Consider the following 22,656-nt stretch of genomic DNA (forward strand, 5'->3'; position numbering starts at 1 on the left):
CTGTCTCCTCAGTGCCATCACAGCTCCCAGATTAAGTCCAAGTCTTCCACCACTGACCCTTTTCAATTCAATTTAAAGACCTTGCTTTTTTTTTTTTTTTTTTGCCAAGTCCATTCTTAATTCATCATAAACATCCTCTCAATGAGTTTTATTCTGCTGATGGTTTTATTCCATTTTTTTTTTAAAAATTCATTTCCTTTTAACTTCTTTCTTTCTTTTGATATGACCTTTTTTTTCATCAATGTGCTTTGCATTTTAGTCTTGGCTTTTATGTATTACTCTTTTAATCTTGTACAGGTGTATTGTAAATCATTCTTCAACGATTGTAAAGCGCTTTGGGTCGACTCCTGTTGTTTTTTTAAATGTGTTATACAGGGTGACACAAAAAAACGGGAACATTTTAACAATCCAATAAAACCAAGAGTGATGGAAGAAAAATATTTCATTCATAGTAAGTGAAACCTTAAAACATGCCATTTAAGAAACAATGATGGAATATTCATTTTTTAAAAATTGTGCTGCCACTTGCTCATGTCTGCCAATACGCACTTCAAAAATTCCCGTTTTTTTGGGTCACCCTGTATAAATAAAAGTGACCTGACAGGCCCGACTGGCAGCCTCTAACCACCTGAGAGACTCTCCAGCTCTCCGGCTAGAGTAAGTCACTGGGAGACGAGGAGTGATTCGTAGCTGTAAGAAATTTGATAGCTTGCTTTTATGCTTAAGTTTGAAAGTAGGAGAAAATTTCAGAAATTCTCAGCACTTAATGCTGAAATGGCACTTTCAGAAGCTTGATAAGTTTGGGCCCGGGTCATGTGCCAGTGACTGCTTGCACATGCTAATTACACTCCTGATCAAAATTTTAAGACCAGCTGAAAAATTGCAAGAATTTACATTTTGCACTGTTGGATCTTAAGAAGGTTCTAAGTAGAGCTTCAAAATGCAAAAAGAAGAAATGGGAGTGAGACAAAAAAAAAAAAAAAAATTGAGTAAGCAATTTATTGCAAACAACCATTAAACTGAAATAGGCTGTTCATCAGCTGATCAAAAGTTTAAGACCACAGCCTTTAAAAGCCCAAATCTTGGCAAAAATGTGGATTCAGTGTCATTTTCTGACAGGCCTGTAGAAATCTTAACTACAATGAATCTTGCGGTTCTTTCTTTCATATCTGAAGGCCAAGCTCAGTCATTTCCGTGGACTCCCACTTCCTCCCAACAGTAATGCTGGAGAGTGTCAACATAACCAACAGGACTCCATGTTCCATGTTGAACACACAGATTCAGATTTATTGTCCAAACAGAAAGAAGCAGTTTACAGGTTCCACACAGTCAGACAGACAGACTAAGCAGACAGACAGATAACTAGTGAGACAGGAATGAAGTGGTGTTTTAACCAGGTTCAGGCTCAGGGTTTTTGGAGAGTACTTCATGTAGTGAAGCTATATCCAATCCAACTTCTATTTTTTGCCTACCACTTGAACTGACAGTGATACCCCCTTTCCGATGATAGATGACTCAGGCGTCGTGATTCTGGGTCCAGCTGAAGGCATTAAATCAACAGTAAAAATGCAGGGGTGTCAGTGGAAGGTAAAAACTAAAACAAGTGTTAGCTGGCTAGCAGGTACGGGTTGTCTCTCAACGCCATAGCCTTCGACAGAGCTGCAACTGTTGATTCTTTTCATCATCTATTAATCTGTCAATTATTTTCTCAAATAATCGATCAGTTGTTTTGGCCATAAATTATCAGAAAATTGTGAAAATGTTAATCCCAATTTTCCACAGCCTAAGCCAAGGTACTCAAATGTCTTGTTTTGTCCCAACCAACAGTCCATCACCCAAAGATGTTTAGTTTGCTGTCATAGAGACTAAAGAAACAAGAAAATATTCACATCTTCGAAGCTGGGATCAGAGAATTTGGAAATTTTCTTCTTAAAAATGACTCAAAATGATTGGCCAATTATCAAAACAGTTGGCGATTAATTTAATAGCTGGAAACTAACGGATTATTCGAGTAATTGTTGCAGCCATAATCTTCAACATTCAAAAAAAAAAAAAAAAAAAAAAAAAAAAAAAATTAAACAGTGGTGAAAATGCGCCTTTGTCTCCACTGACCCACACAGGCTTTTCTGAAGGCTTTCTTTCACAGCTTTGTGGCACCTAAAATGGGACTGTAAAACCAGCTTTTACAAATGTGGGTCTCAGGGTGGGCCATTACATTTCCCAAACTTGGTGTGAATGATTTGAGTGAGGGGGAAAAACTGAGACCCCTGTATACTTACATACTTTACATGTGTCTGCCATGGTAAAATAACTGAAAGTTTCTTGTACATACATGTTTGGCATAACATTCACTCTCACACACAAGTCCAATTCTAACAACTGACCACTCTTCTGGCTTATTGATCCTAATGGGACATTAAGACCTTTCAGAGTTACTACCAACAGGATCCCCACCCACCCCCACACACCCAGTGAATGAGTGTAAAGTATGAAACAAGCTGCATTCACGCATTCAGCCACACCCACACTATCTGTCTGTACACATACAACAAAAACAAATGAACCGCCGTAACACTTGTTGTTGCGCTGTCTGTCCAAAACCACAGAGCCATGCATGCTGACAGTTTGACCAGGCTGCTGTCTGACAGCTGGTGGCAGCACACATCTGAACACTACAGATCTGCTGGTGACAACTTCAGCTTTATTATTGTCGCAAATGAAATCTGGTTCTTTTATAGGAAATGATTGTGGATTTTAAGGAATGCTTCATCCATAATGCATCATTGTTGTACTCACCATTTATTGCCTTCAATCCCTGATAAAGAAAATTCACAGACCTTCATGACAAACTCAAAAGCTAGCCATCTCTGATACAGTTGAAAACCTCTAGCAAAATTTCAGCTTAAGAAGCTCACACTAGTCATGCTGTATAATCAAAATCTGATATCCACTTGTATGCTCACTGCTTCCTAAAGACATACTTATGCTCAAATATTGCTGCAAACAGCCACTTCTGCAAAAATCCTGTATTGCTTTTTAAACAGGACTTTTGATAGTGTTTTGCCATGTAAAAAGGTAAATACATTTTTTGTATTAGATCAGAGATAACTAGTGGTTTTGGCATATGAGTTTACCAAGCAGGTCTGTGTGCAAAACTTTCTTCGTCAGGGACTAGAGGAAGCACGGTCGGCACCCAATACCAAAAATATGAAACTGACACTGAGAACTGATGGCCAAATTGTCTTGTGCATGGCCCTGCATTAAAAAAAAACCCTATCACACTCTCATACACACTCCTTCCTCTCAATTATACAAAAGCCATTTATAAAAGGACAAGCCATAGAGAGCAGCCACAGATATAAGAAGACAGACGTTTTGTCTGTTCCTACAAGGCAACAGATCAAGACAACAGCTGACAGATTCTCCGGTACATTCCAGGCATTTCCCAGTGGAATGTGAAACAAGGTTGTTCTGTGGTTGATGACTGCATTCTGCTGAAATCTGTGCCGAGCTTGAAAACCACAGCACAACCCCCACTGATGTTGCAGCTGGACCGAGACTGTGTGCTTCCACTACCAACACAACAAGTCACCACAAGTCCCCTCCTGTCCTCCAGGGGAGAGTGGCTGAGAAAACGTGGCCAATGTGTGGACATTAACAAGCTTGTCAGATGAAAAAAAGCTGGCCATGGCTTCACTTAGAGACTGGTCACTGCATCTCAAAAACAATCTGGGTTCCCACTTTTTCAAGGACAAATTCATTGACTTATGTACATGTTAGCCATTGCTCACAGAGGGTCAGTTTAGAATATTTAAAAATGAACAACGTAACCAAAGAGCTCAAAATACACAACGCTTGTGCAGCATATTGCACAAAAACACGTGGGCAAATGGACTAACATACTGACAACACCATGCTGGTCAAAGTGCCACTTCTGACAGTTTTTGACCTGTTTGGCCTTCCATACACAAGTGACTGCAGTTACACCATAACATGGGCACTGGCTATGAATGGGCACTACAGGCTAAAACTGTGCAATGTGAGCTGAGCAAAACACTTCCATATGTCATCTCAACTGAATTTTCCAGGATTTCACTATAATTTCCAGGATATTTAACAGTTTTCTGATTTCCCAGGTGTTTTTAATGACTGGAAACACCATGAATTTCCTGGTTTTCCACGGTGTGTGGGAACCCTGAACAAGGTCTGAATAGTTGCAACCAGTGTTGGGGTCCATGGAAGGCTTCAAAGTTATTTTTCTGAGTTTGTTCTTGCTAGCTAGCTACATTAAGCCACCAAATGATGTACCATTAGGAAAGACAGCAACAAAGCTAGGGATCAACCAATTATTAGTCCTGGCACTTTTTTCAATAACCAGTAATTTTGAATTTCAAGATGACAAATACGAAAACCACTCAGATGCGTCAGTGTTTGAAACACAGCAGCACAAAAGCAGATGAGTAGGGCAACATTTCTGATAATATGGTTAAAATTTTCATTCTTATTTTCACTGGATTTGTATTTAATTAAATTTTACAGGAAGATAAAATTGTAATAACTGCCTTAAGGACAGAGAGGTTACAATTTTCCTTTTGTTTTTAATGTAAATGCTTGTGAAAAGCATCCGCACACAACCTTAAACACAAGAAATCTGATCCAGCATCACTGATCTGACCATAAAATATAGCATTTTAATAACTATAAATACAATTTTCTTGTAATTTCCTTTGATTATGTTTTTTATGTTAATCAAACATTTGTTAATTCAAAGCAAGGTTTATATTGGCATTTTGTTATACTGTTAATTTTAACACTGCAATTTTGAAATTTACTACAAAGAAATATCAGCCCTAAATATTGGTTATCAATGTCCTTACTAATAACTGGTATCGGTATCGGCCCTTAAAACTCAATATCGGTCCATCGTTAATGAAAGCAGCAAAATATGATTTGCCCGTTGAACCCCTGGTAGCTTTAGACCACCATAATCTGTCAGGACAGAGTGGCCCAGTCAACACACACAGTACATGGTAGCTTGAGGTGGGTAGATGCTTCATTGACTGAACCCAGATATAAATCACATTTGCACTATCTGACCCTGTAGGGCCCCTGTAGACCACATGAGAACTGACCTGACATTCAGTAAAGGAGTTCTCAGAGTGAATGACTGTCAGTTGACCCTGATACTTGAGGAAGAGAAAAATCACTGCTTCTAGTTAGCTCTGTTATCTCTCAGCTGTGCTGATCTGCTACCTTCTACTACAGGGAGAAAGATAGAAAGAGACACAGAGAGAGATACAGAGAGAGAAAATAAAGCAAAAAGTTTTTTTCTTTTTACAAGGGTCCCTTTCCGTTGTCCAATCTCTCTCCTCTTCTTCGGACACACAGATTTCCCACCACCTGCTGCATGTGTGTAGGTGTAGCATCGTACAAGTCCCACTGTGTACTTCCTAGTGTGTGTGTGTATGTGTGTGTATATAAGTGTGTGCATGTATGTGTGTGTTAATGAAGTGTGTGTCTACTTGTGTTCTTTAGTGGGGGCAAAGTAGAGCTCCATGGGTTTGTTGACTTTCCAGTACTTCTCGCTGACCAGCTCTAGGGAGAATGACCCATTCAGAACCTGAAAATAATAAACTTAATTTAAACGAGAGGAAATGACAGTTCAAGATTTAAGGCATCAAACAAGGCTCCCACTGAGATCCTGATGTCTAGTTCAATGATAATCAACATGCCTCACGATCTAAACATGCTCTTCCCTCCTGGACCGTTGACTTCCAATGTCCATGAAACACAATACAAGGACACATAACTGGATGACCCTGATAATGACCAGTGGTTCAGTGTTTGTGTGTACTCACAGTAAACTGGTTTCCAGCAGTGGGGATGTAGATGGTGTACTGTTTCTCTGAGGCCGCCTCCACATTAACCGGACTGGCCTCCGCGTTTCTTCTCAGCTCCTCTAACGCCAGTCGCACAGCCAGGTATTTAGACAGGTGATCGACTGTAGCGTTACCGGACGTCTTAATGTAGCGAGGCACAAACTCCACGCTAAGGTCAGACACACAGAAACAGCAATGAATACACAGGTAGACACACAGCACTTGATGAAGGCAGGTAAGATGTAGACACAGGCACTGAAACAGGGCATCAGCAGCTAAAAAACTGCACTGTGAGTTTAGTAAACCATTTGAAAATGTAATCTCAGCCAAACTTTATCATTTTCCAGAATCTCATGACTATATCCAGGACATTTTACAAGGTTTTGAATTTTCCAGGTATTTCCCATCACCGGAAAAGTAGGCCAATAATTTTCAGGATTTCCAGGTTTTCCAGGACATGTGGGAACCTTGACATAAAACATATACCAGTAGGGTATATGTAGTGTATATGCATATGTAGTAGTGGCAAATGTATATATTTCCCAATCAGCCACCAATCATGATCAGTACATGAGTTTCAACAGTGCCATCACATTAAAGCCCAACACTGATTTAGACTATTTAGTGCTTAAATTCAGTGCTTTTTAAAGCCAATTTAAAATACATTTTCTCAAAATTTAAAACTATTTTTTGGACAAATCATTTTATCTTATTCAAATAAGCATTGTAGCTCAGTAAAAAAAATCTGTCAAGTGTGGGTCTTCTTTATGTAGGAATATGATGTTTTTTTAATGTTTTTAACTAGATGACCAAGTTAACTGTTGTTACAACAGTTTTTCTAGGTTACATAGTAAGCTGCTGCTGTAATAAATGAACCAGGACTGTTCCAGGTGAACTAGAACATCTTTCCAGCAGGATTCCAGCAGGATTAGGTTCAGTAAACTGAGAGTTTATAACAGCAGAAATGTTGACTGATGCAGAAGAATCTGATTCATTTTTACAAGAAGAAATACACAAATAAATAAAATGTGTTAATATTTGGCAAATTCAGACCATGTATTCACATGTGAGGCTATTTGATTACTTTTAAGGCTGAATTTTTTTCTTTTTCTTTTTTTCCTTTTTTTTTTTTTTTTATTTTTTAAAAAACTGAATTTAAAAAAGGACCATAGCAGTGATTTTGAATGTTTGGCCCATTTATAATTTACCCACATTTTACACTGTAACAACAACTGTCGAAATCATGTGGGGATACCAAAGATTGCAAAACATACAATCAAATCTTTCCATTTTCAAATCTGAATTTTTGGTTGTAACACTTGTGATAAACACTTTTTAGCTTTGGATTCAATTTCTCCATTATGCATCAATGACGTTTCATCTAGTCTAATCTAATTTATATGTGTGGGGGTGGCATAAGTCTTATATTGAGCTGTGTGTGTTTGCGATCACCTGTTGTGAGCATCATCCTTCTCCATCAGGGTGGGATGTGGTCTGAACACCAGCTCTATTTCACTGGCTCCCCCGTCAATCACAGAGTCCCCACCCCCGTTCTCAGCAGCGTTGTCCATATCCAAGCCACTGTCGTCACTTGTCTTGGTGCGCTTGATGCTTGGACCGGCCTCCTGGAGAAGACGTCAAAATACACACTCAGGTGTTATGCATTTACAGACATTAACACCAGGCAGCAAGGAAATGTCTTTGATGCAAAGTTTCAGCCGACTCATGTGCATAACCCAAAATACCAAAGTGACATAAAGAAGTGTTGACGTATACATCATATATGTGCTAAATATATGTATCTAAATCATGTCATCCAAAAAAAAAAAAAAAAAAAAAAAAATAGAGAGAGAGAGAGAGAGAGAGAGAGAGAGAGAAGCAGCAGCAGGAGAGTTAGAGACAGAAAGATGAGGGTGACCAGCAGTAGGGATGGGAAGATTAGGCCAAACAAAAAAATACCCTGGGTTCCGGTTCCTTGTCATTTAAGGGCATGAATAAGTAGGGACTTTATTTTATTTTATTTTTTATTTTATTTAGCATTTTAAGGATGGGTAGGGGGGATTTATTTTATTTTATTTATTCATGGGAAGGATGGGTAGGTAGGGATTTTATTTTATTTTATTCTTTTTTAAATTTTTGGAAGCAATGCATGGGTTGCTTTTTAAATATAATTAATTCAATATTTGCATAAGTTACTACCTTTTTAACGGACGGAGCAGCGTTATTACTAGCAGAGGGAGGTGTCTCTGGCTCACATCGCAGCGCCAGGTACCTGAAGTCGAATACACCCATCACACCCACCGCCATAGAGCCAAGCTCCACGGTGGGGGCAGCAGGCAAACATGAGGATCCTCCGTCATGTTTGCCTGCTGCACCTGCAAATCTCCAATGGCACTGTTTCACCTCTTTCACTACATCTGCAAAGGTTTTCTCTTGTAGTCGGATTATTTCCACTGGTGGTTTGTGAGGACAAATCACACACACACACCGTGTGGAAGTCCATTCTTTCCAGCCAGTCCTGTCGGTGGTGTGTGATTCCATGAAGTTATTTTCCGAAGTTAAGCGAGAACATCACAAATAAGGCGAGTGCAACATAGATCAAAATAAAAGCCCTGCTTAACTTTTGACCAATGCCAACAAGGTCACACTTAGTGCCTTTATTTTATTTATTTTATTTTATTTTTACACAGAGGCTAATAAAATAACCTGACTCGGGGGTTAAATGGGACACTTGTTTGGGAACCGGAACCCAGAATTTTTTTTTGTCTGGCCTTAACCAATTCTTATCGATACACAAACACAGGCAGGCACAATGCAAGTGCAACAGTGGCTGCAAATAGATACAATTTTGGTATGAAATCACCAAAAGATGCATCAGTGTTTGCATCTGTGCATCGATAAAACCCAATCTATGTAATTGTTAGATGTTCTATGCCTTTATTTAGAAACAAGAACCATCCAATAATTTGATATTATGGACTATTTCTCCTTTGTTACCTTATGTTACAGAGTGGATGCCGACTGCTGCTGAGCAGCATGGGTTAGGGGTGTGTCACAACAAACTCATATGCACTGAGGATGGAGTGTGGATTGAAAGGGACTGACCAATATTGCAGTTGTATGCACACTATTTTGATTGACCACAAGGTGTCCTTTTCTTTTGATTATTTGAGCCCTTTTCTCTGTTTTCAATTTCTCACCACCATTTTACTGTCATGACCATTATTATTATGACAGTGAGATAGATGTTTGTTTACAGCAGCATGTGAATGTCATTAATAGTTATAATTTTCCATTTTTAAGCAGATATGAAGATTTAAGCAAACGTTAAGCACATCTATTGCCTGGTCGTAGTTTTTCATATTGCACTATGCCTCATTGTTGTTGTTAACCTTGAGCACCCTTTGCTGTGAGTCAGGTGTTATAAAGTGTACTGTCCTGTCAACTTGAAACGACAGAGAACACTTGTACATGACATATGAAACAAGACCCGTTTGTGGAAGGTCATAATATTACTTGGTTAATAACTAATCAAACTCAATGAATTACATAGCATCATTCCTTTGCATCGTCATATCACACTGAATCGCGTTGTGTGGAATCAAATAATTAAAAAGCACTGCATCCTGACTGGGGGGGTGGGCGATGGGTCATATCGTATCATCTTATCACATCACATCGGTAGTTGCTGCTCGTGTATCTGTAATGTACTGGGTCGCTGACAGTGTATCAAGATACATATCATATCAGACACAGACAAGAGATGCACAGCCCTACAAATCAGTGAATAAAAACACATTATTTTATGTATACCTTATAGAGAAATAAAATATGCTATTTTCTGATATATTCATGATGACTGCGTTCTAGAGCACCCCCCACACCCCCAAAACAGAAAAAGAAAAGAAAAAAACAAAAAAGAGTTGGGGGTGTTAACTACTTCCCACAACCCTGTGGGAAGGTGCTGTAGTTAACCTTGTTGATGAAAGGGAAGCTGCAGTAACACACGCATTCATGTGTAAACATTCTCTCTTTCAGTTTCTCCACACAACCCACACACACAGAGTACAACCCAGCCCCATTTTCACCAGCAACACAGCACCTAAGCTATTGAAAAAGCCAGGAAAGCCCACTTAAAATGTGAAAATAACTGTTGTGGCAGCTGCTTGCTATCCCTGCAGTTGGCCTGGCAAGAGCTCAGTATTGTGACAGGCCTATAATGGTGAACTGCATAAAAATTCTTAATTATTGCGATTCTACAAGTATTGCATTTTGATATTAGTATTTATTGAAACACATTTGTGCTGCATGATTTGTGGCCCAAACTGCATGGGATTAGCATAAGATGGGAATGTCTGCAAAGGGGAGAGCTGTAGGTTCCCATAGAAACCATTTTCATTCAGAGATCTACAGGTGAGAGGTCAAGGGGCCCCTTTGAAAATAGCAATGCCAGATTTTCCCTCGCCAAAATTTAGCCTAACTTTGGAGCAATATTTAGTCCTCTTGTCGAAAACCTAGAATGAAGTGCCAACACATTTCTAAGGTAATCTAATTCATGTGATACCAATGTCTATACTATTCTAATAAAGACCAAAATTAACCATCACACACTGAAATAACTTTATTAGCAGCGAATTATGTTGTTACTGAGATGATCCTGTGACTGACCAGCACCTGATTCAATTCAGTTTTACTTGTATAGCGTCAAATCTTAACAAAAGTTATCTCACGGTGTTTTACAGAAACCCAGCAGATACTGGCCAAATCCATGGAGCAAAATCTCCCCCAACAGCAGCACAGGGTGACAGTGGGGAGGAAAAAGCCCTCTCGACTGGAAGGTTTGCAAATACTACGTGTGTGTGGTGAGCTCTGTTCACTATCAATTCAGTAATTTAAAAACTCAATTAACAAATTGTTTAAAAAAAAAAAAAGTGATACTTAAGTGAATCAATTTTTCTCCACCCCTAATAAAAACACCTAAAACTGCTTTGAGTGTGTGTGTGTGTGTGTGGATAGCAGACGTGGGTTTTTTTGCTAGAGAAAACACTAGATATCACAAGGAAAACACAAGGTATCAATACTGTTGGAAGAAGTCATGAAGGCTCTGCAGCTCCTGCCATGTTTAGCTAGTGAGTCTTACTTAGGGAATACACTCCTGCAGTGTTCATTTTGACAGGTATTGGAATTTTAGTCTTTGTCATCTCTTGAAATGATTTTTTTTTTTAGTCCGAATTCAGTTATTTATTTTACATTAATCTTAGTCAAGATTTAGTCAGAAGCACCGTAAATAATTTTAGGTAGTCGTTTTAGTCAAATGACAGGACACTAGCAGCTTGTAGCATTTGCTCTTTACTGAGCATCACTTTTAACACTTAACTTTACACCTATAACTCATAAATACGCTCATAAATAAGGCTAAAACTCATAAATAAAACACTATACAACATGCTCTCGTGTTTTTGTTCTCACAGAGCAACTCATCACTGTCATCATTTCATCATCATGAAAAAAAGGGTCAACAACTATTTTTTATCCAAAAAATTGACATAATAAAGACTCCATTAGATTGCACTCCTGTAGTAAAAGCAGTAAGTTATTGAAGCTAACATCATTATGTTAGCTTCAGTAACGACTTGATTGCTAGGGAGAGGAGCGGCTGTGGGCACCTGTGTGTGTGTGTGTGTGTGTGTGGATAGCAGAGGTGGAACAAAAGTTTTTTTGTTAGATAAAACACTAGAGGTATCAATACTGTTGGAAAGAAGTATTGGAATCGTTTCAAACCTTAAAGTTATACATTCTTGGGTAATCATTAGAAACCTACCTGGTTGCTATGGACGGAGGCATTGCTACAGTGGGAAGAGTCTCCATTGTCCTCAGCTCCACTACCATTTTCCACTGCATGTTTCTTACCACGCTGAAGTCTGCAAAAACATCAGATTATTACTACAGACTTTACTACAGCTCTGCATAGTGTTTGTGATGGTTAGAAGTGTGTTTACCTGGTCATCGCCTGTATTTTCAGCCCCTCCTCTATGCTGTGAGACAGGGCTTGCTGGTTGTTGTGTTTGCTGATGCGGGCCAGCACTCTCTCCTGGTGAGCTTCATATTCGTCACGGCTGGGGTAGATCTTACCTGGAACCAGATAAATCAAGATCAGACCAAAATACAGACTCATTTTCTTACTACCTCTGCCAATGCAGTTGGTCGGGGGTTATGCTTTGGCCCCATTCCATCTGTTTGTTTGTTGGCAGGATATCTCCAAAAGTTAGGAATGGATTTGCTCAAAAGTTTGTGGAAGGGTTAGTTCTGGGCCAAGAAAGAGCTGATTAACTTTTCATGCTGACTGGTCAAAAGGAGACATGGTGGTGGGTGTCGCCACACACAACTGTTAAATGTTTGAATGGATTAAACAAAAAACACTACCTTCAATTAAAAGCATGAAAAGAAAGAATTAAGAGAAGTTTAATTTGGTTAACTATGTGACACAGAAATGGCAAATCTTGAGTATTCCACAGCGCTGGCATAGGTATGCACTCTACTGAGTGATTTCTTTGTAACTGTCCCCTATTTGACTTTTGAGTAGTTGGATTAAAACAAATTTGCAGTCATCATTTTTCTACTGGGATTAAGCCTACCTAAATTTGTGGCATGAAACACACTTACTAATTAGAGCGTCAAAGTTTGGGTCAGGACGCAGAGACCTCTTGGACACCAGCTTCTTACGACAGGTTGGACACTCCTTATTACTACAGAGATAAGACAGATAGATGACAGATAACATGTTAACTGATATTCATCAAAATTAGTCAAGCAAATATACCAACATGTAGTTTTTCGTCCTCGGTGCTTCTCATTACCAATACTTCAGAGCCATGTATAAGAATGTATATTGTTTGTCTGGAAACAGTTTAAGGCCAACAATACAGTAAAGTAATAGAATCAGAGCAACACTTAAAACAGAGGTAGACCTGTGTTGAAAAGATCGATCCTCCGATTTTGAAGCGATCTTCATTTAAATTCCCATGGATCGATCTGTACGCCCAAAGATCGATCTTTTAATATATATAGAAAAAAATGACAACAACTGCACCGGCACCGTTCGAGTCCAAAAGGCAAAGAAACTTTCCAGCTACAGCAGCGCACTGACATAGATTGTGTAACAAAAGCGAAGAGTTCCCACTCTGCGCTATTTTCACTGGCTAACAGCAGCACACTGGCTTAGCTTGTCTATTCAGAGAAGAGGTATCACTTTGGCTTATTTTTTTTGACTTATCTATGTTATCACATGCATACTACTGCTCATTCATTGGTAGTTGAATAGTTAGGTCTGTTTGATAAGTAATTTACATTTTTAAAACAAATAATAATTTAACATATTGTTAAATTATTTGACTCACGCTTACTGGTAAACATCTACTCCTGCAAGATAATTTATTATGTTCTACAACTCATAAACATACACTGACACAACATACCAAGTGTTTGAGCAAGATATCTCCTCTGGGCTACAAAAGGTGGTCTTATCCATTTTTACCAGTCTTACAGCCATTTTAATTATCAATACCTATATTTATTTGTTGTCAAATGAAACAATATAATACAAGTATTAATGTGTTGCATAACTAGACAGGCATGTAATTCAGTCACAGCTCAAAATGCTTTTTACTAAAACTAACCAAATCAATATCGGATCGAATCGAATCGGATCAAATTGAATTGGATCGAATCGTGATAATCGATTCTGAATCTTGTGAATTGGAATCGAACCGATTCTTGAAATTTGAATCGATGCCCAGCACTAAACAGAGGTATCCTGGATGCACATCGGAACCAGACAGAAGTTGCTGAATATCTGTGATGGAGTCAGTTGACTACAGACTTGAATATGTACAGATCATTTGATATAGTTGTGGTTAGTTAACTTCTAATATTAGAGGAAAACATGCTAACATGCATCTTCTCCATGCAAAACTACCTGTACTTTGGGTCAACATCCTAAATGGAAACTACATCTGTAAGTTCTTGAGTTAGTTATTCACTATACTTACTTAGCTCTATTACTCACAAGCAGCGTTCATTCTGACAGACAGTTTTTTGCTTCAGGTTTAGTCTTGGACTTTGAACTAAAATGCAAATGCAAACTAAAATGCAAAATGTGACTAAAACTAAAATAGTTTTAGTCACATTTTAGTCATTAGAATTTTGTTAGTTTTTGTCAACAAAATCTTAAGTGGTTAATTCTACTGGGCCATTTTTCACATTTTTTCCTCTGTAAACTACTCATTAATTTATTTGTTAATTAACTTTATATACACTTACTGATTTGTATTCCTCATTACAGCCTCTTGTATTCTGCATCTAGGTGTTGTTTTAATACTTAACTTAATTAAATATCAGCGGTAAAGATTTCCCATATATCTGTTCCCTTCCAAACTGAGGTCTGCTGCTGGCTTTTCTTCTATCCCTTTTTAGCATTTTTTTGGTCATAATTTTTGTCAACAAAGGTTGGTTTATTTTGGAAAAAATGTTACTGACAAATACTTTTAGCCATCAATATTGACAATGCCCACAAGTTAGTGTTTTGGCTGATGCTGTTATCCATGATGTGGTTAACACAGTCAAACAGGGATAGCCCATAGTCCTCTGCACAGTGAAACTCACCCGGATCTCAAAGCAGTGATAATACAATCGGCACAGAAGCGGTGCAGACATTCTTTGGTTGTCATTGTGTTCTTCAACATGTCCAGACAAATAGGACACATCAGTTCACTGTGGAGGGACCTGGGTGACACCGCAATCTCCAATCCATCTGTTATCGCCTCCTGGAAGCACAAGATAGACCAACATGATGGAAATTGGTAGATACTCATAAATATACTGTAGCTGTGGAGTTGACTTGAGGATATCAATACTTCATGTTACCGACTCAGCAGTTTGTAGTTTACAGACACTTATGGACATATACACAGAGCTTAAGTCTGTGTGCAGGGTTTCCCCCAGTGCTTTATAGGCCTGGCGGGCCACCAGGCTTTTCTTGCCCCCCCGCCAGGCTAAGCGTCGCTTGTTTATTTATTTTAAATAGTTTTTTTATGCACCAGAAACAGTGATACCAAAGACGGCATATAGAGCTTTTAACCGCATCTGGTGATACGGTTGAAAGCGCAATGGCGACATCTTATGGTCGATACGTGAACACTTTCTTTTTCCGAAGTCGGAGGAGCACTGGAGGAGACGATGAGCCCGCTCATTCACCCCCAGGCCGAGGGGAGTGCATCCCCGGCGAGCCGACCGAGACGCGGCTCGATGATGAGGCAGAGCCAGTGCGAGTTAGCACAGATGTTAGCACGTCGTCAGAGCAGAAATTACCAGGATAACGCCCACCAAGTTGCGCCGCTACGTGGAATATGGCGGGATTTTACATAAGTTGAATGAAATGTCGTTTTTGAGTGGAATATGAACGTATGTCTGGCAAAGGCACAGAAGATTTCCAGCTACCGCAGCGCACTGACCTAGCTTGTGTAACAAAGTGAAGAGTCGCCACTCTTCTCTATTTTCACTGGCTAACAGCAGTAAACTGGCTTAGCTTGTCTATTCAGAGAAGAGGTATCACTCTGGCTTATTTTTAAATCTATGTTGTCACAGGTGTGTTTGATAAGTAATTTACATTTTTAAAATAATAATAATAATTTAACATGTTGTTAAATTATTGGAGTCAACCCCCCCCCAGCGGCCCGACCACCAGGCTTAGCAAGTTTCCTGGGGGAAACCCTGTGTGTGCATATGTACATAAGTAGGTTTCCACATGTGACTAAGTGAAAAAGGTTGCTACTGCAGACTAGATAACATCCTAAACTTAAAATTACAGAGAACTGATTTATTTGCTTTATGTATGGCCCATATAGATGATGCGATTTCTGATATATTTCATTGAAACATCCTGCCATGAATTAGGGCCAAATAACATGGTTAGTAAGTGAGTAACTCCACAGATGATGCAAATGTGATATGATTCAAGACTTTGGTAGGAATGCAAATTTTGTCACTACAATTTTAATTTTCACTGAAAATGCTGTTAAAATGATGATGGTGTTTTTTTCTTTTGACTAAGGTCTGTACCAAACAAATACGTTTTCTTACATTTGGAAAAAATTGACTGTGGTGTCTCTGTAGCACCACAATATTTCATTTACAAGAACATTTAGTCACACCTTACCTTTCTCAAAAATCTGCAGTGCCTGCAATTTGCATACTGCACTTGGTCATACTGTGAGTTTGATAATATTTTGATTAACTGTTCAACCCTACCATGGATAAACTGTAATTTTCTGCTTTTAAATGAAGCTCACCAAATCTGTCAATTGGCTACTGTAAAACTGAAATTTATTCAAAGGCAGGACAATACTGTTTAGAGCATTAAAAAGAAATACAATAATTTTCAGTTGTCTGGTTGAGCCACAACTGAGCTGAAAACGGAGAGAAATTTAAACCGCAACCCATTTGGTAGACTTTGATTGGCTTTGTAACAAAAGTTATTTTTTTAACCAGTATAAAGTAGGAGTGGGCAAAATAACCGTAAGCTAATATAATGATATTTCGGTGTGCTTTGCAATAACAATATTAAAGCCGATATTGAAAAAACAAACAGACAAACAAACACTAACTACAGTGTTTCCCTCAGAATGACACTGTACATTAGCCTATATCTAGTCTGCTATCTTATTGTATCATTTTAACTCTAGTTAATTCTCAACCTTATTTTAGTGTTTTTTCTTTTACTCCCTGTTCACCTTGCTTTTTCCCTCAATGACACTTCCTTTGTCCAATACTCTGTAGTAGTCAGGTATTTATGGTATCATATATGATACCAATAAACATTACAAGGTCCATTTTTAACAGTAACCTAGAATGACAAATGAGAATCTTGCTCTTCAGAGGATTAATCTTCACTGATGTATTTTTGACTAGGTTACAATAACAGCAGCGCCACCCTCTGGTTAAATGATGGTGCTAGAAAAGGGCGCCCACACAATGAACATTTCCTCCACAAATGGACACACTATTAATTTAATTATTCACACTCGCATCACCTGTGCTACTTCAACTTATACACAGGCAGCTAACAATAGCTAACTTAATATTTTCTCCAATCAATTACAGCATGAGCATCGTGATGATACCAGGAAGATTTCTCATCATGTCGGGCACATATAAATGTGTGATTAAATTACAAGGTATAAACATTACATAAAATGAGCAACAGGCACTTATTTTCAGTCATTGACTTGGAATGTAACAAATTGGAACACACAGGAAGATACAAGGATACTAGAGGATATTAACTAGTAAAGTAAATCTAAACTCTAGTCTACTGTGGTGCACGTTTATTTATTCACACAACAGCAAAGGCTCGCGAGGGACATACATTATCTCTTACAACCCTTATACTAAGGGGGCCAACATTATACCTGGGTGGTGTGGAAAACACTGAATTCCCTTAAGAGGCTGATGCTGCTCTGTGTGTTGTTGTGAAAGAGCACTGCAGGCTGTGTGGTGGGGTATGCAAGAAACAGAAATTAAATATACTGTATATGTGTTACCTGTGGAGTTCTCTGTAGTTCGTAGAGGCTCAGTTCCCAGGTCTTACTGAGGGGTTGAACCCCATTGGTCTGAACCGTCTGGGTCATCACGGCAACACTGAAACACAATGGCATGTACATGGAATTGGAGACCTGGAACACTGGCAAAGTTCAGACAAATAAAAAGCACTGAAACCAACAAATGACTCATATTAATCAACAGACTGGAACCAGCAGGATTCTTTTTGTTCAGGCTACGGCAAACTGGTTGCAAATATTAAACAAATTACTGGAGTAAACTAGAAAATTTACTTTTGGAGCGCTTGTTTCACTGAAAACAATTCTAAACAGCCTCTTGAATGCCAGCAATGAAAATTCTATTTAGATGGCTGCCCTATTTCAATCAATCAAACATCAGATGTCATCTTCACTTCATTAAAAAAAACAATCCTGTTTGTTTGCTCTCTGATTCCCCTGTGTTTCACAAAGAAGGAAACTTTGGAAATGAGATTACTGACAACACCACATACAGTGATAAAGACAAGGCTGTCTGCAAAATACATTCAGAAGGGAAGTGATGAATTGACTTTGGTTGCATTCTTGTTCGAAAAAGTAATCAAGCACAGCACAGACATCAATAATATTTGCTAATACATTTAGGAAACACAGTGCTCCAATACCCCCAATAAGCAGACAAATCAACTGTGTGCAATGCCTTAAATGGACCATACCAGTGATTTTCAATGTTTGCCCCATTCACATATTTTGCCCACATTTTTCAATGCAAATCAAGCAAAAAAGACACAATATCTAACCAAAATCCTTCCATTTTCAAAATCAAATCTTTGGTACAGTCCTTTAATTATACCAAATGTCCTGTGCGGAAAATGTGAGTATTGGCGCTTTTCCACTAGTACCTACTCGGCTCGACTCTACCTGCCTCAACACGGTTTCGGTGGCTTTCCATTACAATTGAGTACCACCTCGCTGTGGGTGGAGTCGTCATAGCAAGGCGGCGCACTGTCCAGCTCCCTCTGGATTCTTTGGGTCACCACCAAGCACAGAAAAGTCTCCACCTCTTCATTTGACCACGGTACCGGTTTGCAATTTTCCATCTTTGCGCACGGTCGCTGTTGCCATATTAGTATTATTCGTCGTCACTCCCTGTCCAATCAGTGGCCTGCACGGTGTTTACGTCAAATTTCGGCTCGACTCAGCTCGCTTGGAACCCTGGCCGAGTAGGTCCTAAAATAGTACCTGCTACCAGGTACTACCGCGTAATGGAAAGGCTTACAAACCGAGTAGAGTCGAGCCGAGTAGGTACTAGTGGAAAAGCGTCATATGTCACTGAACTGTACTGAGCAAAATGTCTTCCACTGATTAAATCTGTTATTGACAGGATAAGAAAAGTAGGTGTTTTTTCCATTTTAATGGCCGTGACTACATTTTGGTGATGCTCCTGAGTTTTTGTCAAGTCAAGTCGTCAAGTTTATTTCATCCATAAAAAAGGAAATTACAGTGCTTGTATCCACCGTCATGCCCACAAAAGACCTCAATTTAGAGTAAATAATACATGCATGCCTATAGTTACAGGGCATCAGTGGTAATAAGTTAGATGCACTACCATAAGGTAAATCAGTCCATTTCTGTGGGTGACTGTGGGTCCGCAACCTTTTGTTACTTCAATAATATTATAAAGGGCCACCTTTTTTGGTGTACTTCTTTCTCTGTGCTGATGGGCTACAACTGGATGAACCTAGCTGATGATGTTCTTTAACAGAAGAGGGCTGCTCAGTGCTCACATCAGGACCCTTGAAAACATATACACATATTCCACTCCATACAAAACATCTGTTTAAAAGACGTGAAATAGATAAGAAAATGAAAATACCTGTAGTGCTATCACAATATGGCTCTATGTAAACAGGATTATTTCTCAGTGTTAAACAATGTACCAAAGAAATTTAACATTTACAAGACATACAGAAGTTAAAATGCCAGGTTTTGCCGTAATCAACACCTTGAATGTAGATATCCTAATATGATTTAAAAAATTTACTTAACAATGGGAAAGGGATTGAAAAGTTGATTTTCCCTGTTTTCCACCCCATATCCATCTGACCCTTGTGATGGGCTGTTTTTTTTTCCGAAGAGTAAACGTGGACCCGATCATTCTGCGACTTAGAGACACTTTTTCCCCAAATCACAGGCCAAGGATGTTTGAATTATTAGATTTAAACTAGACTCTGTCTTGAATGTCTGCCATGAGCCAAATATCTTAAAGTCACCAGTAGTGACCCTCAGGTCACCCAGGATATGACCAGCCAGATGGGCAACCTCGACTAGTCTCCCTCTCCTCCAGGCCATGAAAAACAAACACAAATAACAGAAACGACATGCATGGCTGGCTGGCTATTTATTCATCAAATTCACAATACTGATTGTCATGTTTCAGAATTTTGCATTTCATTATTGGGAATACATTTTGATTCAGTGGTCATGCTGTCACATGTGACCCTTGACCAAAATCGCACCCTTAAGTGAAGATGTGCTCCATTATTCAACTAAATGAGTGCAGTTAGTTGCTCCACATTAAGCAAAATCTGAACACAATTAACAACAAACATATCAACATCATAGCCGAAAAACTGATCTCTGGGGCACTTTACATGTTTTCTGCACTGTAATCACACGTCTTAACTGTTGACTAAAATTAAACGCATTTAAGCATGTAAGGGTATTGAGTTTTACATACTACCAGGAATCCAGTGAAATTTATCTCTAACCTGACCGCCGGGGCTGGCGTTCCAACTGCATCTAACAGGCAGACCCCACGTACAGATTCTGCATGTAAATCTATGGCTCGGCTAATGCTAACTGGCTACATAAGAGGCTAAGCTATTCTTCGTGACGTTAGTGGTAGAAACAAAGTAACGGTAAAGATATAACACCTATTCGACCGGAGACAGAATATATGGATTGATACATGTCTGTACCTTCAAAGGCACTGGAACAAAACAACTAATATTAAAATTCTGCCGAGAATCGTGAATGCAATTTGGCGCTGTGACAGAGGGAAAACAACAACAGATAAAGAGGCGACGCACCAGCCTCCTACATGCTTGTCGAACGATATTTTCAGTACTGGAACATTTTCAAACCAGCATGTTAATTGCTGTTGTTTCACAAATACAGGCACTAAAATCAAATCTTCAAACAAGGGTGAAATATGTTTGTTTATGGACTTACATTTTCTGTTGTGGATACGAGCAGATCCAGCCAGCGCGTTTAGGCGAAGGCAATATGGCGGATGTAGCTCTCGCGGTGTAGTCTGGGAAATGGAGGCACTATTCCAAAACCAAAACGGTCCCAAAGCAGTCTAGAACTGGAGCGAACGGAGCTTCAGCATCACGGCATGCCATGCAACACAGCTGCACTTCAAGTGTTTCCATTGTATCATGACGTGCGAGTTGTTGTTTTCTGCATAATTTTCCAGTGTTTCAAGTCTGCATGAGTTGTCAGTCGCACCCCTCCCCTGGGAAATTGTTTATCTTCCATTTAATTATCATTTCAAAAGGATGGTTTGATTTGGTGAATGTTAATTCAAATCCTGTAGGATGACATTTTGGCTGAGATATGAGCATACATGGATGGCTGGTTGGTTCCAGTTCCAGAATGACACCATCATCCATGCCTGAATATCTAGGGATGTAAGTGAACGCTAAAGCCCATATACCCACATTTCACACCTGACACAAAATTTCATTATATAAATTCACAGTAGGCTATGTTTTAAAGGACCATACCAGTGATTTTCCATGTATTGCATAATACAAAATCTATCTACATTTCTGTTTATCTTTTCCTGAAGCAAGCAGTCATATTTGAAATCTCTGATATCATTTTTCCTCCCTTTTATCCAGTCATTGGTTTCCATTCATTCCACCGCGATATTATGAAAATGAACTTTCAGAGAGTTCACACTTTCTTCACACCAGTATTCCATCACCGAAATAAAGTCGTTCACGTTAGTTTTTCTAAAAGCAGCAGCACTGTTGAGTTTTGATTACTTGAAATTGGGAGTTATAGGATACCTGTAGTGCTATCACAATATGGCTCTATGTGAACAGGATTGTTTCTCAGTGTTAAACAATGTACCAAAGAAATTTAACATTTACAAGACTTATAGAAGTTAAAATGCCGTTAAAATGGTTTTGACGTAATCAACACCTTGAATGCATATATCCTAATACGATTTTAAAAATTTACTTAACAATGGGAAAGGGATCGAAAAGTTGATTTTCCCTGTTTTCCACCCCATATCCATCTGACCCTTGTGATGGGCTGTTTTTTTTTTTCCCGAAGAGTACACGTGGACCTGATCATTCTGCGACTTTATTAATTGTATTAAAAACTCTAAAAATGCTTGCTGGTCAAACTATGTCTAAGTTTTTTTTTTTTTTTTTTTTTTTTTTTTTGAAAAGTTCATGTTTGAGATTAACTATTTTCTTCAGACCAGTGAGAAAACTTATTTTCTGTTGGTGGGTTGTTTTATTGACCTAGATGGTAAAAAAAAAAAAAAAAAAAAAAAAAAAAAAAGACAAGACAAAAATCCTAAATTGAAATTGTGAAAAAAAAAAAGTATGGCGCAAGGAGAATGGGTGAATGGAATTATTGCTCAGCAAGATAGTGTGTGTGAGCGTGCGTGCGTGCGTGCGTGCGTGCGTGCGTGTGTGTGTGTGTGTGTGTGTGAGAACAGGCCAGGGGGCGTGGCTACACTAAAAAGGGGGTCGAAATGAGGGAGAAGGAAGAAGGAGGGGCGGAGGAGATGGCTTGGGAGAGGCGGAGGGGGAGGGGGAGGGGGGCAGTGGGCTCTTGAATGAACCATGTTCGGTAACGGAGCCTCAGCTCTCCCGGTCTGCTCCCTTGTGTTCCTGCAGCTCCTGGTTCTCCCGGTGAAATCCAGCTGGCTCGTTAAGGTAAATAGCTCTCAGCGCAGTGCCCTGCCTTTACTTCCCAGGGTGGATGTGCGCGGTGTCTGTTTGGAACTGTTTGAAAGTGCCTGGAGGAATGGTTTGACCCGATACGTCCCCTCTCTCTGGTAAGGAGAGCATTTCACACTAAACGCCAGTCAGAAATCTGACTCTTTAATGCAGCTATTTGTATCGGCAAACCCACACGCGTCGCGTCGCACGACTTAA

General features: G+C 39.2%; 2 protein-coding genes across 5 annotated transcripts in view; one reads left to right on the plus strand and one right to left on the minus strand.

Annotated features, from left to right (window-relative positions):
* Nucleotides 1-1,259: 1,259 nt before the first annotated feature.
* rnf2 (ring finger protein 2) lies at nt 1,260-20,772 on the minus strand. The gene is made up of 9 exons (XM_030074412.1): nt 20,705-20,772; nt 17,477-17,573; nt 14,541-14,701; nt 12,543-12,625; nt 11,879-12,011; nt 11,701-11,800; nt 7,332-7,504; nt 5,859-6,048; nt 1,260-5,620 (listed from the first exon to the last, which is right to left on the minus strand). Exons 2-9 carry the CDS (start codon nt 17,561-17,563, stop codon nt 5,519-5,521), a joined length of 1,029 nt encoding a protein of 342 aa, XP_029930272.1. The 5' UTR covers nt 17,564-17,573; nt 20,705-20,772; the 3' UTR covers nt 1,260-5,518.
* Nucleotides 20,773-22,316: 1,544 nt separating this feature from the next.
* The window catches only part of LOC115375784 (ADAMTS-like protein 2), a 53,550-nt gene continuing 53,210 nt past the window's right edge, over nt 22,317-22,656 (plus strand). For all 4 annotated transcript variants that reach the window (XM_030075324.1, XM_030075325.1, XM_030075326.1 and 1 more), the window contains exon 1: nt 22,317-22,434. In XM_030075324.1, the coding sequence (XP_029931184.1) occupies nt 22,342-22,434 (93 nt within the window). In that variant the 5' untranslated portion in view covers nt 22,317-22,341. The remainder of the gene's footprint in view (nt 22,435-22,656) is intronic.

This window comes from Myripristis murdjan, chromosome 17 (assembly GCF_902150065.1).
Source record: "Myripristis murdjan chromosome 17, fMyrMur1.1, whole genome shotgun sequence".
In the NCBI taxonomy this organism is placed as follows: domain Eukaryota; kingdom Metazoa; phylum Chordata; class Actinopteri; order Holocentriformes; family Holocentridae; genus Myripristis; species Myripristis murdjan.